Source organism: Pimephales promelas, chromosome 3 (assembly GCF_988280905.1).
Source record: "Pimephales promelas chromosome 3, fPimPro1.hap1.1, whole genome shotgun sequence".
Classification (NCBI taxonomy): Eukaryota; Metazoa; Chordata; class Actinopteri; order Cypriniformes; family Leuciscidae; genus Pimephales; species Pimephales promelas.
In genome coordinates this window covers 9,698,073-9,713,852 of record NC_142771.1, presented here as the reverse complement: position 1 = coordinate 9,713,852, position 15,780 = coordinate 9,698,073, and the positions used below count along the sequence as shown (strand labels likewise).

At 37.4% G+C, this 15,780-nt stretch overlaps 1 protein-coding gene across 3 annotated transcripts; it reads left to right on the top strand.

Moving 5' to 3' along the window:
• Positions 1 to 2,195: 2,195 nt before the first annotated feature.
• Positions 2,196 to 13,057, top strand: LOC120490196 (ecto-ADP-ribosyltransferase 4). Of its 3 annotated transcripts, none has more exons than XM_039687628.2 (4): positions 2,196 to 2,262; positions 5,133 to 5,420; positions 9,503 to 9,587; positions 9,664 to 13,057. In XM_039687628.2, the coding sequence occupies exons 3-4, from the start codon at positions 9,540 to 9,542 to the stop codon at positions 10,450 to 10,452; spliced, it is 837 nt and encodes a 278-aa protein (XP_039543562.2). In that variant the 5' UTR covers positions 2,196 to 2,262; positions 5,133 to 5,420; positions 9,503 to 9,539; the 3' UTR covers positions 10,453 to 13,057. The 3 variants fall into 3 exon arrangements, with proteins under 3 accessions (XP_039543562.2, XP_039543561.2, XP_039543560.2); XM_039687627.2 differs by having other exon boundaries at positions 2,202 to 2,335; XM_039687626.2 differs by lacking the exons at positions 2,196 to 2,262; positions 5,133 to 5,420 and adding an exon at positions 5,434 to 7,837.
• Positions 13,058 to 15,780: the final 2,723 nt, after the last annotated feature.

Below are 15,780 nucleotides of genomic sequence, written 5' to 3'. Positions count from 1 at the left end.
TTTGACTACCACAAATACTAAAAAAATAAGGATTTGTGGACTTTTTACTGTACCGTTTTTTTTAATTGGCCTTTGAATTTAGCATTATTGTGTGGTTAAAAAAATTGTGTTACCTTGCCAAAGCATAGCCCAAGCTCTTTGATCTAATGGTGTTGTTGATCGCTCCAAAATCAAACTTTACATGCAACAGTCAGACAGTAATTGACAGTTCTCTGATCCAGTGGCATATCGTCAGATTGAAACCCTTTACAAACTTTACTAAAGTGCCAAACATGCGCTCATTGGCGCCCTTCCTGCTGATGCGACCGTAACCGCCTAGTTTTCCTATGCCTAAAAACAGCCCTGTTTATAGACAGAGCTGCAAGTCCTTTCTCATCCTTCACTGTCATTGCTTCTCCTTTTATCCTTCCGGACCTTCTCTGTAGGTCTCGAGACCAGTATGGTGCACAGATGACGCTCATTAACACTCGCGCCATGGCCTCGCTCTGTTCCCAAAGCTTTCGGCATCGCACTGCTTGCCGTTATCCCCTAACATTCTTATAACGTTCATAGAATTAAATTTCCCAGTGGGCAATCAATGTGGAAAACTCAACAAACAGTATCACCAGCTTCACTTTCTCTCGTCTACAAAAGTAACAGAGGTTAAGATGTTGATGTTTAATGTTTGACTTGAAATCACCATTATGGCAATCAGTGTGTGCTTTAGTTGGACTCTTGACTCTTAAAGGATTAGTTCACTTTTGAAAAAAAAAAAACTTTTGCTGATAATTTACTCACCCCCATGTCATCCAAGATGTCCATGTCTTTCTTTCTTAAGTTGAAAAGAAATTAAGGTTTTTAATGAAAACGTTCCAGGATTTTTCTACATATAATGGACTTCAGTGGGAACCAGATGGTTCAAGTTCCAAAAGAAACTTTCAGTACAAACTGCAAACTTGTTCAAAGGGCTTTAAACGATTCCAGACGATGAATAGGGGTCTTATCAAGCGAAACGATCAATTGTTTTATAAATAAATAACAAAGTTTAAGTTTTATAAGCTCAAACGTTCGCCTTGCTCTTTTCTGTGGTGCACGTTCGTGACTCTCCTGTTCGAACTCGTTTTACAAAATGAACAAATCTTTTTTCCGAATCAATTCGCTCGTTTCTTTCGCCGAATGAACCAAATGACTCGGAAAAATATTTGTTCATTTTGATGAACGAGTTCGAACAGGAGTGCGTTACAGAACAGAGCAAGGCGAGCGTTTGAGCTTATAAAACTTAAACTTTGTTATTTATTTATAAAACGAGCGATCGTTTCGCTTGATAAGATCCTTATTTATTGTCTGGAATCGTTTAAAGCCCTTTGAACAAGTTTGCAGTTTGTACTTAAAGTTTCTTTTGGAACTTGAACTGTCTGGTTCCCACTGAAGTCCATTATATGGAGAAAAATCCTGGAATGTTTTCATCAAAAACCTTAATTTCTTTTCGACTGAAGAAAGAAAGACATGGACATCTTGGATGACATGGGGGTGAGTAAATTATCAGCAAAAGTTTTTTTTTTTCAAAAGTGAACAACTCCTTTAACTTTTTGACATCAGTTTTTCTTCTGTGACGTTCTGTTATGTTGAAAAAGCCAAGCAAAAATAGAATCAGGAAGCAGTCTGATCTAATCTTATTTTTAATGATTTATTTTTTTATTATTATTATTTTGATTTGTGTCTCTGTAGCAGAAGGTTCTGTAGTATTCAGATAATATCAAGTATTTTGACACCAAATTGTACAGTAAACACTTATTAAACTCACTTAGACATCAATAATCAGTATATGAATCTCAACAATGGTGACATGCTTTATGCTGCAGTGTATTCTGGGAGCCATGGATGAGTTGTGAATCGTGATGCACCTAGAATTTCTCAAAATTTATTTAATCTTTTTTTATACTATAGCTTAAAAAGTAATGATTAATTTATCAGTTTTTCACTTTTAATTAGTTTGTCGAATCTTTGGTTCAAATCATTGGTGTCTCAAGCTTCATAACTTCTGATTGCAGATATATTTACAATTTAGATGTGTCCAAAGGTTTGAGCAGTATCATTCTGTCCATCTACTGACTCATTTACTGCCACCCTTAAACTGGTGGATGTGTTTTTGTTTCCTAAAGGAATCTGGAGTGAAAGATTAACTATTCCATGATCACAATCTGCTCAACACAATATCTCTATTGTTTTCTGCCGGTACCGACACGACAGGCACGACTCTGCGCTGAGGTCTCTATGAATGGAGTGAGTATTTTCCATGATTCTCCCTCATACGACCAGCTGTGATGTTCACTTCCAAGAATACTATTTCAAGAAGGTTGGTCCTGCTTGGTATATAATATATTTTGTTGTTTTTAAGAGCTGTTCACCAATTACTCCGATACCTATTAGCTTGCCATATAAAAGTAATTTTTACTGCTATATGCTTATGGTTTGTTCTCAATTTTGAGGGACCCAGTTGACAGGGAACACTCTCATAACTTTGGCTAGCATTCTGGCAAGGTTCTCTCAAAGTTATGAAGATACAACATTGTTTGTAGAAGGTTTTTTTTAAATATTCCTCGTAATGTTTGGAAAAAACGTTCTTAGAACAACATTCTAAACATCCCCAACATTTAGAATGACAACTGACGAATAAGACTCTGTGTGCTATTTTTCTGAATTTCAAATGGTTGCCTATTCACTTTCTGTTAACAGCTGCAATACGGAATATGAATGTAAACCAAACAGTGTGCTATGATGGAATATATCGAGGTACAAAAGTTAAGGCATTTGATAAGAATGTTCTGAATACAGAGATTCATTTTGGCCAGTTTGCATCTTCCTTCTTTGATCGTAATCCAACAAAGAATTTTGGAAATGTATTTTGTTTTGAAATCTACACTTGTGAAGTATCCTGATGCGAAAGTGCTGATTCCTATGAGATGTTCCCTGCTGAAAAATCACGTATAAACCAGGTCTTGCCATAAGATCAGGTCAAATCACAACCTCGTTTGAGAGTGAGTAGACCAGCTGTCTGTATGCAAGCAGTGTTTTGGGGGCAAGCATTGTTTTTGCTTGCATATTTCTATAAGTAACACATTAAATAACTAAATGAAAAACTTTTAAATGTAAGGTTAAAACATGTGGTTATTAAATTGAATGATTAAAACTTCTTAATTTGTTTTGCCCCCACTTCAGAAACTAGAAAATGTTAATTGTGTTAGTTATGATTACATTCAGTCATCCTCTGGTGAGATCATTGATTTTATTTGCAGAGGATTTCACCGGCTGTCTGGCTGTGAGTCAATTGTTGTGTTTCTGCTCATCTCTTCTCCTTTTTCTGTTCTTGTTGTTCCTCTTATCTTCAGTGATTCTGCTTTTAACAGCAGGTGTCTATTGCTCAATCATCACTTGCAGAGTGAATTTACTTTATTTCACTAACAGCAACATTGCTTTCACTCTTACTTTTACTCTCTAGATTGGGACCATTTATGAAAACTAAGCAGTGTAACCAGCAACATGTTTTTTTATATTTTTTTTTATTTTTATTAAAATTAAAAAATTAAAATTTATTAAAATAAACGTGGAAAATTGTCTTTGTCTTTATTTAACCACAAACACACACTAAGAAACGGGATATGTAACACATACGCACGTTTTGTTGTGGACTTGCATACTAGCACTCAAAAGATAACACATCCCAAGCTAGTCTCAGCATGCAAAACATACTTTACACTGTTGTAAGTACAACCCATCAGGCCAAAAAAGCAGTTGTTTAAAATAAACCACTTTAATGCAGTAATTTGTCTCCCAATACAGGCGTCACGTGCAATTGCTGAAAAAAGCAACTTAAAAAAGGATAAGGGTCAAGAGCCAAACTAAAGCAAACACTGATCACCATAATGGTGACATAATGTTAATTCTCAAAAAATAACTGCTGTAGATGTCTGACAGAAATAAAGAATAAAGTCTGGTTAGTAATAAGTGAAGCTGGTAATTCTGTTTGTGGGGTTGATTAATCCTCCTCTGCAGAGATCTTCAGAGATTTAATGTCTTTTAATTTTCAGTTAATTTCATCTAAGGCTGTGGCTGAAGAAAGTTGTAGTTCTTGTGTTTCTGCTCGTCTCTTTTTCTCTTCTCTTCTTTCCTTCAATGATTCTGCTTGTTAAAAGGCTAAGTAAGGCTGAGATGACTCCATATTTAATATACACAGATTTTGTGGCTCAGATAAGGTCCAGTTCTGGTTTATTTCTTTGCTCTTGGCTGACTGTGGCCCAGATCTGGCAAAAAGAAATGAGCCACCCAAGGGCCGTCATTCATTGCTGCATGTGGGCCAGATAAGCTTTACACATGTGGCAGATCTGGGACATCAAAATGTTGCTATGCGGGTTCTGACCTATAAAAAAAATCATAATCATTCATGTTGGCCATAAGAGAACTGGCCCCCGACTGAGCCTGGTTTCTCTAAGAATTTTTTCTCCATTGTGTCTCCTGACGGAGTTTTAATATGGTGACGCAAAAGTGTGCAAAATTCAATGTAGTATGCACTCCAGGTGGCTAGGTGGCAATGTGAAGCACTGCCACACAACACCACCAAGTCCGCGCACCTGTGTACAACCTTCACTGTCAAGTAGACTTTTGCGTTTTTACCCTTTACACGGGAACGCGGTGGTGGAGCGTTTTTAAGATTTCCACTCTGGAGGGTGGTTTCACTTTTTTGCGTTTGTAAGCCCCCAAAACGCTGTCGCCGTGTAAACGAAAGGCACATCCGATAAAATTTTTTTACGTTTTCACCGCGAGCGTTCTTATGTAAACAGGGCCTAAATCACTGTTTTCTCCAGAGCAACTGTATATACAAAGTACTAAACGAATGACTTTTTTACAACAGAAACTTACTTAATAAGTTCAACTTTGAAGCTATTTTCTTCTAGATTTGCTGTACAGTCAAACGAAACTTTTTGCATTATTGCGTTGAAACCATCTGTATTGAAGAAAGCTGAGAGAAAAACACATTTTCAGAGAGAATTGAAAAGTGGAACTTTTCCAATAATAGTGAGTGCAGCAAGATTGTTCAGTATTCTTTGTTTATTAATTATAGAGTATTAATACTCATATTTTATCGTTTTTTACAGATTACAGATGCACGGGAGTGTCAAGTAAAATGAAAAGGAGAATTCTTGAGATTGCTCTGCAGTATGTTCAATGTTGTCATTGTCCTGCAAGAGGAGGTTGTGATGGAAAACGTGGGAGACTTTACAGATGTATTCATTGTCCGTTTTGGCTTGTTGTCTTCTCTAAACTTGGAGAACAATACAGAGTTAAAATACATATACATTTGAGTTCATTCAGAAGGTCTTCTGTGACATTAGGACCAAGAGCACCAGAAGAGTATAAAATCTGAGGACCAAGTTATTGCAAATGTAAGTAGAATTTCACTGAAAACTTTTGATGGAAATTAATTAATACAGATTTCTAAAATGCAGTTAGTTTTTAAGAGTGGTTTCAGGTCTAAGATTGGCTTGGTCACTACTGATGACCCCCGGGATTCAATTTTAGGCCCCTTACTCTTTAGCATTTATATATTTCAGCTTGGACTGCTCTTAATATCACTTGGGCATTTTTGTCAATTTTATGCAGATAATACTTATATGCACTGGTCATATGAATCATATAATATTTATATGTTTTATATGCACTGCTATAGCCACAACGTGGATGTTTCTTTATCTCACATTGTATTTATGAGATAAAAATAGGGATGACCCCAAAATTTTTGTGTCTTAATGATAAGACAGAGGTTTTGCTTATTGGCTCTCCTCATCAGCTTCATAAAGCTGGCTTTGGAGTTCCAAACTACATGAAAAAATATACCTTTTCTGATCACCTTTTCTCTTTGTTCATTTGACTGTTATAACAGACGTACAATAACTGAACAATTTCTAAAATAAATGACTTAAGGCTCAAGAGCGCAACTAAAGCAAACACTGATCTCCACAATGGTAACCAACTACGATTTCCTCCTTCAGAGATTCTGATGTTATGGTGACTTCAAATGAAACACAGAGTTAAACCTCTGTTAATTCTCAATAAAATCTTCTGTAGAAGTCTGACGGAAATAAAGTCAGTCTGGTTAGTAATAAGTGAAGCTGGTAATGCTGTTTGTGGAGTTGTTTAATCCTCCTCTTGCTGAGATCTTCAGAGATTTAATGTCTTCTTTTCTCTTCAGGTGATTTCATCTAAGACTGTGTCTAAAGTCAGTTGTAGTTGTTCTGCTCGTCTCTTTTTCCATTCTCTTCTTTCCGATTCTGTTTGTTAACAGGCTTATTAAGGTTGAGATGACTCCATGTTTAATATACACCGATTTTGTGGCTCAGATAAAGTCCAGTTCTGCTTTATTTCTTTGCTCTTGGCTGACATGTGGCATTGCTATGGCCTGCTTGTGGCCCAGATCTGGCAAACAGGAGTGGGCCACCAAAGGGCCATCAGTCATTGCTGCATGTGGGCCAGATCTGCATGCCACAAGTGCCAGATGTGGGCCAGATGTGGGCCGGATCTGGGCCGAAACAATGTTGCTATGTGGGCATGGGCCAATAGTACCCACATTTTCAACAAAAGAGCAATTTCTGAAACCTCTGGGTCCCAAGAGGGCGTACTTGGCGGTTGACGACGCTATGCCTAGTCACCCTCAAGCCCACCTTTCATCGCCAGTGAGCAGCAGTGGCTGTGTCCCGCACACACTGTGTCCCTTCACAGGCTGCCGTGTCTTCACGAAAGTCGCGGAGGCGGCCATTGCTCCCATGTGCGAGCGTGGTCTTCGCATTCTCAACTTCCTCAATGACTGGCTTGTTCTCGTCCAGTCGAGAGAGCAGTTGTGCGAACACAGGAACATGGTGCTCATTCACCTCAGCCACCTAGGGCTTCGGGTCAACTGGGAAAAAGAGCAAACTCACCCCTGAGCAGAGGACCTCTTTTCTCGTTATGGAGTTGGACTGGATTAGCATGACAGCTCGCCTCACCGAGGCCCGCGTCCAGTCAGTGTTGAACTGCGTGAGCATGCTCAGACGCAGAACAGCGGCACCACTGAAACTATTTCAGAGGTTCCTGAGGCATATGGACGCCCCAACACTGGCTCCACGATCGATTCCCAAGATAGACGTGACAGAGCAGCTCGTGCCGGGTCCAAATTTCTATACCCTCTTGGGATTTGTCTCTGGTCCTTTCGGCTCTTCAGAGACCACCTTTTGAGTCTTTGCAGTCAGCTGAATTCTGACCTGTAAAACAGTACTCCTGGTTGGACTGGCCTCCATCAAAAGGGTAGGGGATCTGCATGCATTTTCGGTCAACGAATCGTGCCTAGAATTCGGCCCGGCTAACTCTTACTTGATCCCGAGACCCCGACCCGGATACGTGCCCAAGGTTCCTACCACACCACTCCATTCTGGGACCAGGTGGTGAATCTGCAAATGCTTAAAACTAGTTTAAACTGTGTTTAATTTGTATGGATACATTTTAGTAACAAGGTATTATTCATTGTAGAGTTTATTTATAATCATTTCATTTTAAAATATAGATTTTGGGGTTTGCGAGTGCACAACTGCTTATAAGTTATATTAAATGATTTATTTATTGAAAATGTAAAAATGCAGTTTTCTGTGACGGTGTCCCAGCAAGGTGTGCAGGAGTGCGATGGCTATCATGCGTCTCACCCACCCACACACACAAACGCACCAAAACTCACACACATTATGCGCAGAGACAGTCAAATATAAAAGGGCGGTGAGAGATTCACTCGGGGAGCTTTTCAACTTTAAACCCAATTCTTCAGTCCTCTGAAACGGTAAGATGATTTTATTTTTTTGTCACCCATTCATAAGCTGTATAGCTTCTTCAACACTCTAAAATGTAAGATTTATTTTTTTTATTTATTTAAAATAATTGCTCCTGAGGATATCGGTCATAACCTGTATGTTTTTTTTCTGGTATCTTTTTGTTGGAAAATATATTTTATACCCTTTGTATTCACATGCTTTTAACGTATTTAAATATTTGTGAATGACTAAATGGACATTTTAGAACCATTTCATTTATATACATTTTCAACTCTATTGTGTGAGATATGTGACATTATTCGAAAAACTCTTTCTCTCACTAACCCCCGCTGGACAGGAAGATAAAGTTATTACCCCCAGGTCAATAGGGCAAAATCATACGTCCAGAACTTACTTTCAAAAACCGATGACGTATTATATCAAAAATTGGGCAAAACTAACTGTCGCAATGATACATACCCCGGAAACAACCAACTGACAAAATGACATATAATACCCTGGATCAAAGCCAACTGACAAAATGATGTGTGCTCTTCATACTGGTCCTCAACATGTCAAAAAGAATGGCAAAATATCAGTTAAATTTTTGAGTTAATCATTCCGTCGCCATTATGTCTACACCGAAATTAAAGTCTATAGTGATTTTTTTTTTTTTTTTTTTTGAAGGCATACAAATGGTTTTCAACTAACTTTTTTTTTAGATTCAGAAGAAAACGCAAAATAAATGCTGTCAACTTATTGTATTAGTAAACTTGAATTTGAGGAATGTTTTGAACAAAGAGGTTGGCTCAGGTTCTGTTGTATAATTCAAGTTTGTTTGGAACTGTCTATTATCCTGAAATCCGCACTTGTATAGGTGCTGAAAGAGTTTGCTTTCTAGTCTACTTGCCAGGCAGGTTTTCTGAAATCAAGAGATTCCGCGGAATGATCAGAGATCAGATAAGCAAAATGATATGCATTTTATGATGACAGAGATTATTTGTAATATAAAAAAAGCCATGTTGTGCTGTGTGACTGTGAGCAAATAACTTTTCGGATCAAATAAAAAATGATCTGACAGGTAAGTTTTTGGATAAAGTAAAATATCAAAATATCAGTGAACATCACAGGCGTAAGAAATTATTTCGGTAACACTTTACAATATGGGTGCACTAATATGCATTAATTCATACTTAACTAATGCACAGATAATCATGAGTTAATATATAACTCATGAAGAACTAAACCATTAATTAATGATTACTGCATCAGCAACTAATATATGATTAATAGATTAAGTAATATATGAATTACTATTAATTCAATGTATTAATTCCTTAATAACATATTTTATTAACTAATAGTGTAAATTAATGTGTTAATTACCACAATTAGTCAAAGCTATGCACTTCAACTTCCAGTTGTCTGCTTTAATTAATTATTAGCTAATGATTTGCAAAGGTATCATTATGTTATGACTTTACTTGTTGGGGCACATCATTATTGACTAGTCATTTAGTAATTGTAGCAATTTGCACATGAATTTGCACTAACAATGAAGTAATTAATCATGTATTAATGCATATTAGTGTACCTGTCATATTATCTGGAAGTTGAAATACAAGGCTTTGGCTCATTCTGGTAATTAACATATTAATAGTTAAAAAATTTGTTATTAATCTGTTCTTCACTAGATCTACCTGATCATCTGAGGGATTTGACTGAATCAAGATGCTGCTGATTATCAAAGTTCTTCTCATTTTAGCTGCTCTAAGACAGGTAAGCTCGTGTTCGAGTATGGATATTACAGACATGAATACAGATGATGTCATCATTATGATTTCTGTTGCTGCAGGATAACAGCGCTACTGCAGGACAGATATTTCCATTGGATATGGCACCGAATTCAGTTGATGATCAATATGACGGATGTACTGTGAAAATGGCAGAGCTGGTGAACACAACTTATCTAGAGAAGGAAATATCGACCTCAGCTGAATTTAATAAGACTTGGCAAGAAGGTGAAGAGAAAGCCAAGAAAGCAGAGGATAACTTGCAACAGATTCATTCAGTCGCCATTCACGTGTACACTAACAAAGACTCTAGAGCATATAGTAATTTCACAAGTGCCACTCGTACTGAAAAACAGAAATATAAAGAGGGGACATTCAAGTGGTATTCGCTTCACTTTCTGTTGACAGAAGCGTTACAGATTCTGAAAAAAACGCACAAAACATGCTACGTAACTTATCGAGGAACGAATGTTGAATTCGATCTTCAGAGCAAAGAGGTTCGTTTGAGCTCGTTTTCATCCTCATCTCTTGATCCTAAGGTAATACAGGGTTTTGGAAATAAATCTTGTTTTGAAATATACACTTGTGAAGGTGCTAATTTGACAAAATATTCAAAGTATCCTGAGGAGAAAGAGGTGCTGATTCCTCCATATGAGACGTTTAAAGTCACTGCTGTCAAAAACAGAAGAGATCAGCCAGATCTCTGGTGTGAGACTGTGTTTGTGTTGAACAGCACTGGAACAAGAAGTGAACTGAGCTGTGCATTGTTTAACAGTGGAAACCATGCTTCGTTCTTTCATGTTTTACTCATTTTGCAGGTTGTATTTTGTGTTTACCTGCTAACGAATTAACTTGTACAATTTGCATGTTTCTCGTTGTTTCTGAACTTTGTATTTATTTCTATCTCTACATTTTGATACTATGTAATAATGGGAAAAAATAAGCTTTTCTAAATTAATCAAATCTTTTTTTTTTTCTTAAAGTCCCCGTGAAATCAAAATTGAACCTATTTACTTTGTTAGCGCATATTACTAGTCTTGTGGTGAACAATTAATCCGTGCAAGTAAAAATATATTTAAAAAATGTTTTACCTTGGTAATCTTTAATCAAAATCTGAAAAGTTACTTCGGTCTGGAACGGTTTCTTTTTCTGATGACGTAGGTTTCACAGCTTGGGGTGGGGAAACGCTTAACCACTCCCCTCAAACCATTAGTTTGCTATGAGCGAGAGATGGAGAGGAGGAGCGCTAGAGTAAAACCCTGCCCTCTGTTCAATATTCCGTTTCACCTGGAAATACGTCACAGCACTGGAAAAAAATCGTTTGCAACTTCCGGTTCACGGGGACTTTAATTTGTGTAAATCAACTTTGGGTTCAGCAAATTATTTTTAGATTAATTTTGCACATGGTCATTGTATATTTAGTTTGAATGTTTAAAAAAATCTTTGATTCTAATAAATAAAAAACAAGACAAATTAAAATATTGCGTTAAAACACCATTGATTTATATTACTAGTAAAAACAAACTCACAAAAAAAAAACCGTACACACAAAATTATATTACATAAAAAAAATTTAAATTTAAGAGGGGCGTTTGGTTACCCTTTATGAAAAGAAAATATATAAAAAAACGCCGTCGCCATTTAAACGAAAGGCACATCCGATAAAATATTTTTACGTTTTCACCCGCAAGCGTTCTCGTGTAAACAGGGCCTTAAAAACGCAAAAAAGTGAAACCACCCTCCAGAGTGGAAATTTTAGGCTATGTTTACACGGAAACGATACTGAAGAGAAAACGCAAAAGTGGCGTTGCGTCATCACTTTTTATTCTGCGTTTAGACGAGCGTTTTGTGTGGGAAATCCGCGTGCAAATGGTGACGCAATGTAGTATGCACTTCAGGCGGCTAGGAGTGCATACTACAACACCACCAAGTCCACGTGCCTGCGTACAACCTTCAATGTCAAGCAGACTTTTGCGTTTTTACCATTTGCACGGGAACACGGCGGTGGAGCGTTTTTAAGATTTCCACTCTGGAGGGTTGTTTCACTTTTTTGCGTTTTTAAGCCTCAAAAACGCTGTCGCCGTTTAAACGAAAGGTACATCCGATAAAATATTTTTACGTTTTCACCTGAAATCGTTCTCGTGTAAACGGGGCCTTAAAAACGCTCCACCGCCGCGTTCCCGTGTAAACTGTAAAAACGCAAAAGTCTGCTTGACATTGAAGGTTGTACGCAGGCACGTGGACTTGGTGTTGTTGTAGTATGCACTCCTAGCCGCCTGAAGTGCATACTACATCGAATTTCACACACTTTTGCGTCACCATTTGCACGCGGATTTCCCACACAAAACGCTCGTCTAAACGCAGAATAAAACGTGATGACACAACGCCACTTTTGCGCTTTTTCTTCAGAATCGTTTCCGTGTAAACATAGCCTGAAGCAGCGTTAAAGTTAATGAGAAAATTAACTGAATAATTGAGTGAAAATTTTGCAATATTAAAGACACCTGATGTTAACAAAGAATCTCTGAAGAAGAGTCACCATTATGGTGATTAGTGTTTGTTTTAGTTGGCCTCTTGACCATTAAAACATTAACGTTAGATTTTGTTTGGCTAAACAATTAGTTACATATGTATTATGTGTTTGGTTAGGATTAGTGTTGTGCGTGTGTATTACACACGCAATAAAGTATGTATCATATGCATGTAAAAAATTAATTTCTGCATATAAATTGCAAGATAAACATAATGCGTGCTATAGAGATGCTTTTCATAACATATAACATGTTCACATGCGTACTTAAGATCCCCCCTGGGGTTTTTACATAACATTCTCTTGAATTGCCACTTTTTTCCAATATTGAACAGGTGACAATTTACTAATATCATAATGTATGTAATTTTATATTCAGTAAAACACTTCATGATATATAGATGTTTTGTCACAGTGTCTGGTTTGTGTTTCCCTAGTAACCACTAGAGGTCCTCAGTTTTCACGGTGTCTATGCATTCTCACTACAGTTCCCATGAACCTGTCTGTCCCTAATACAATACAATACAGTCCTTGCATATTGTCCACAGACTTCTGTTGTTATTTCGAGCCTGTTTCTAGTGTTTGTTTTTTATGTTTTTAGGATTTTGACCTTTGCCTGTACTAGGTATGGCCAAATGGAGTGTTTCAAAACATTATTGCTTTCTGATACACTTGACTTGAGTCTAAAATTCTTCATTACTTGAAGCTTCACTCAGATAGAAATTGCAGCACCATCTCCTGGTAAAGTAAATGTAATGCAACAAAGCTGACAACCATACAATACAAGTAGGCGTACATGTTAATGCCCCGTTTATTATGTGTTTACCAAGGTGATCAAAGCTGAAACAGTGCAGTGAAACTCGTGTATGTAGGTGAATTTTACAGATACTGATTAATTTCACTTTGATAATAAAACATTCAGCTTTTATGTTTGTGAGTGTGTGTAATTATTTCTTTAGACAAGTAGGCCTACAATTCTAATGGTTTCTATTAAAATTCCAATAGGAACCATTGGCTTTTACCATTTAAACCACTACATGATTCTTTTTTGTAGTGTGATTTGGAAATATTCCATTAGGATTTAATACCCCCACCAATAGAACCCAACACATATTAGTAGAGACCACTAATTCCCATTACAACCAACACAGTTCCCATGAAAACCATTAAATTTAATATAATTTCTGTAATTGTTTCCATGACGATAGAAACCATTACATTACCGCTTCTTTCCTGTGGGAACCAGAACTCTATTGTTAACATGGTGGGACTGATATTTTTCAATGTTGAAAATGATGTGCTTGTGAAACTGGTTGTACTTGTATAAGACGGTTTTTGAAGTTTTTGGCTTTCTCCATATCAGTCACTACATATGTAAAAATATTTGTATGCAGAAATGACAAAGAACTAACCTTATTCGGGGAAATGAGTTTAAAGTGTTCCCAAACTTGGGGATGACTTCTCTCGCTGGCTCCATCACAGCAAGGAACTGAGGCAACATAAGACAAAGATCTGACAAAGACAGCAAACAAGAGGAGACTTAAATGGGGAACAAATCAAGAGGGAACAGGTGGAAGAACTCAAACACTAATCAGGTAACAAGGGGGAGGAATCAAACAATAACTAGAGCACATGGCCCAACATTACAAAGACACCCATGTGCAATACAAGACAGGAAAGACACGTGACACCTCATTGGTTCTTGCAGATGTTCAAATAACACATGATAATGAACCTCATTGGTTCTTGTAGAAGCTCAAACGTGTTGCATAACACGTGAATAAACCTCATTGGTTCTTGCGAAAGCTCAAATGTGCTGTGTAACACATGAGAATGAACCTCATTGGTTCTTGAAGAAGCTCAAACATGCTGTGCAACCAACCCGATCTCATGTCAATTTGTACGAATTTTACGAGGTGGCTAATTCGGAACAATTCGTACGACCTTACTTGTACGAATTAGTACGATTTTTGCTAAATCGTATGAATTCATACGAATGACCTACCCCTGCCCCTACCCAGACAGCAAACTGACATTGAATCAACGTGGAAACGACGTCTCTCATGACATTGAAACAACGTTGATTTTGCTCATCGAATTAACGCTGAACCAACGTCAGACGCGGCATTCTTCAAAGCTAAATGAAAATCGAAAATTGGTTTGCTTTCATAACGTTGAAACAACGCGTTGATTTCAAGTTGATTTTCCGTTAGTTTTGAAAGAATGACGCGCCTGAAGTTGGTTCAACGTTAATTCGATGAGCAAAACAACGTTGTTTCGATGTCATATTTCCACGTTGATTCAATGTCAGTTTGCTATCTGGGTAAACCTTCGTACGAGTGAGGTCAAACGAATTTTTACGATTTAGCCACATTTTAATAACTCGTACAAATTTGTACGAATTGGTCGTGAGATGTCGTTGACGTAACACGTGAGAATGAACCTCATTGGTTCTTGCTGAAGCCCAAACGTGCTGCGTAACATGAGAATAAACCTCATTGCTTCTAAACTGAACACACATCAGTAAACTGTATCCAGTGTAGACAGAGTCAGTGATTATAATGTGTTTATTTGCTTTTGACGCGACACACATCCAGTGTAACGTCAGCCGTAGAGCGTTTAACTCCAGTGGGCGGGGCCTGCGATGTGATGCTGTTAAACCAGCCCGTTCTCATCCTTTAACGTCATCTAGAACGCTATATGCAAAAACGGCGCTATACTACGCACATGGCACCCTTTATCGTTAATATAACACGCGAACCCAAGACGTTATAAATCCTTTAGCATGAATATGACACGCACACCCTACCCCACACCTAAACTTAGCCCTCACAGCGCGTGTTATTACGATAACGAGTGCCATGTGCGTAGTATAGCGCCGTTTTGTCATATAGCGTTCTATATGACGTTAAAGGATGCGTTGGTTAAACTATTCGTCAATGTCTTGTTCTGGAGGCAGTCATTTGCAAATTTATTTGTCACAGATCCCGCAGTATCAAAACGAGCCAATGCTTTAATGTTTAATGAGGACTTAATATTTTAAGCTATTAAACTTGCAGATTGTTTTAATGCTCTTTGACCTCTTGTATGTCAAAAGATCAAGGCAAATTGAATTGATCATTTCATAACCCCTTTAAATATGTCCAAAATAGGAGTAAATGTATAAATTCTTTGTAGAACAATTTCCTTTAATACAAAATGTGTTGCCATTTAGTGCACTGCTGAATGCAGTGCCATCAACTATAGACAAAAAACGTACATTTGTTTTACAATGCAAAAGTCATTATTTATTCCTTACAGATAACGCATTAAGAAACACACATCTGCATATTCAAACTGAATCACATAACTTTTTTTCACTTTAACTCTGACAAAGCTTCAACACCGTTCTCACGAAAACCTCATGTCTGTGTCACAGTGCACAGAAAGAAAACCACAAAAGTTTGCTTATTGTCATATCAAAACCTACTGGAGGAGGTGTCATGTCTTCTTCTTAGCATGCAATTATGACTACAACAACTTGAATTAAAATAAAACTGTTTGCTGAAGTTTTGAGCAGTATTAAACAGGGATTCAATTGTTTCTGCTGTGCACATATTGAATCACATTTTTAGTTCCCTGCCCCATTCCTCACACACTGTAAAAAATA

Excerpts from the sequence above, each read along its gene's own strand:
- LOC120490196 (XM_039687628.2), top strand. The coding sequence starts at position 9,540 with ATGCTGCTGATTATCAAAGTTCTTCTCATTTTAGCTGCTCTAAGACAG. Across the intron at positions 9,588-9,663 it reads TTTTAGCTGCTCTAAGACAG|GATAACAGCGCTACTGCAGG; the intron begins GTAAGCTCGTGT and ends CTGTTGCTGCAG.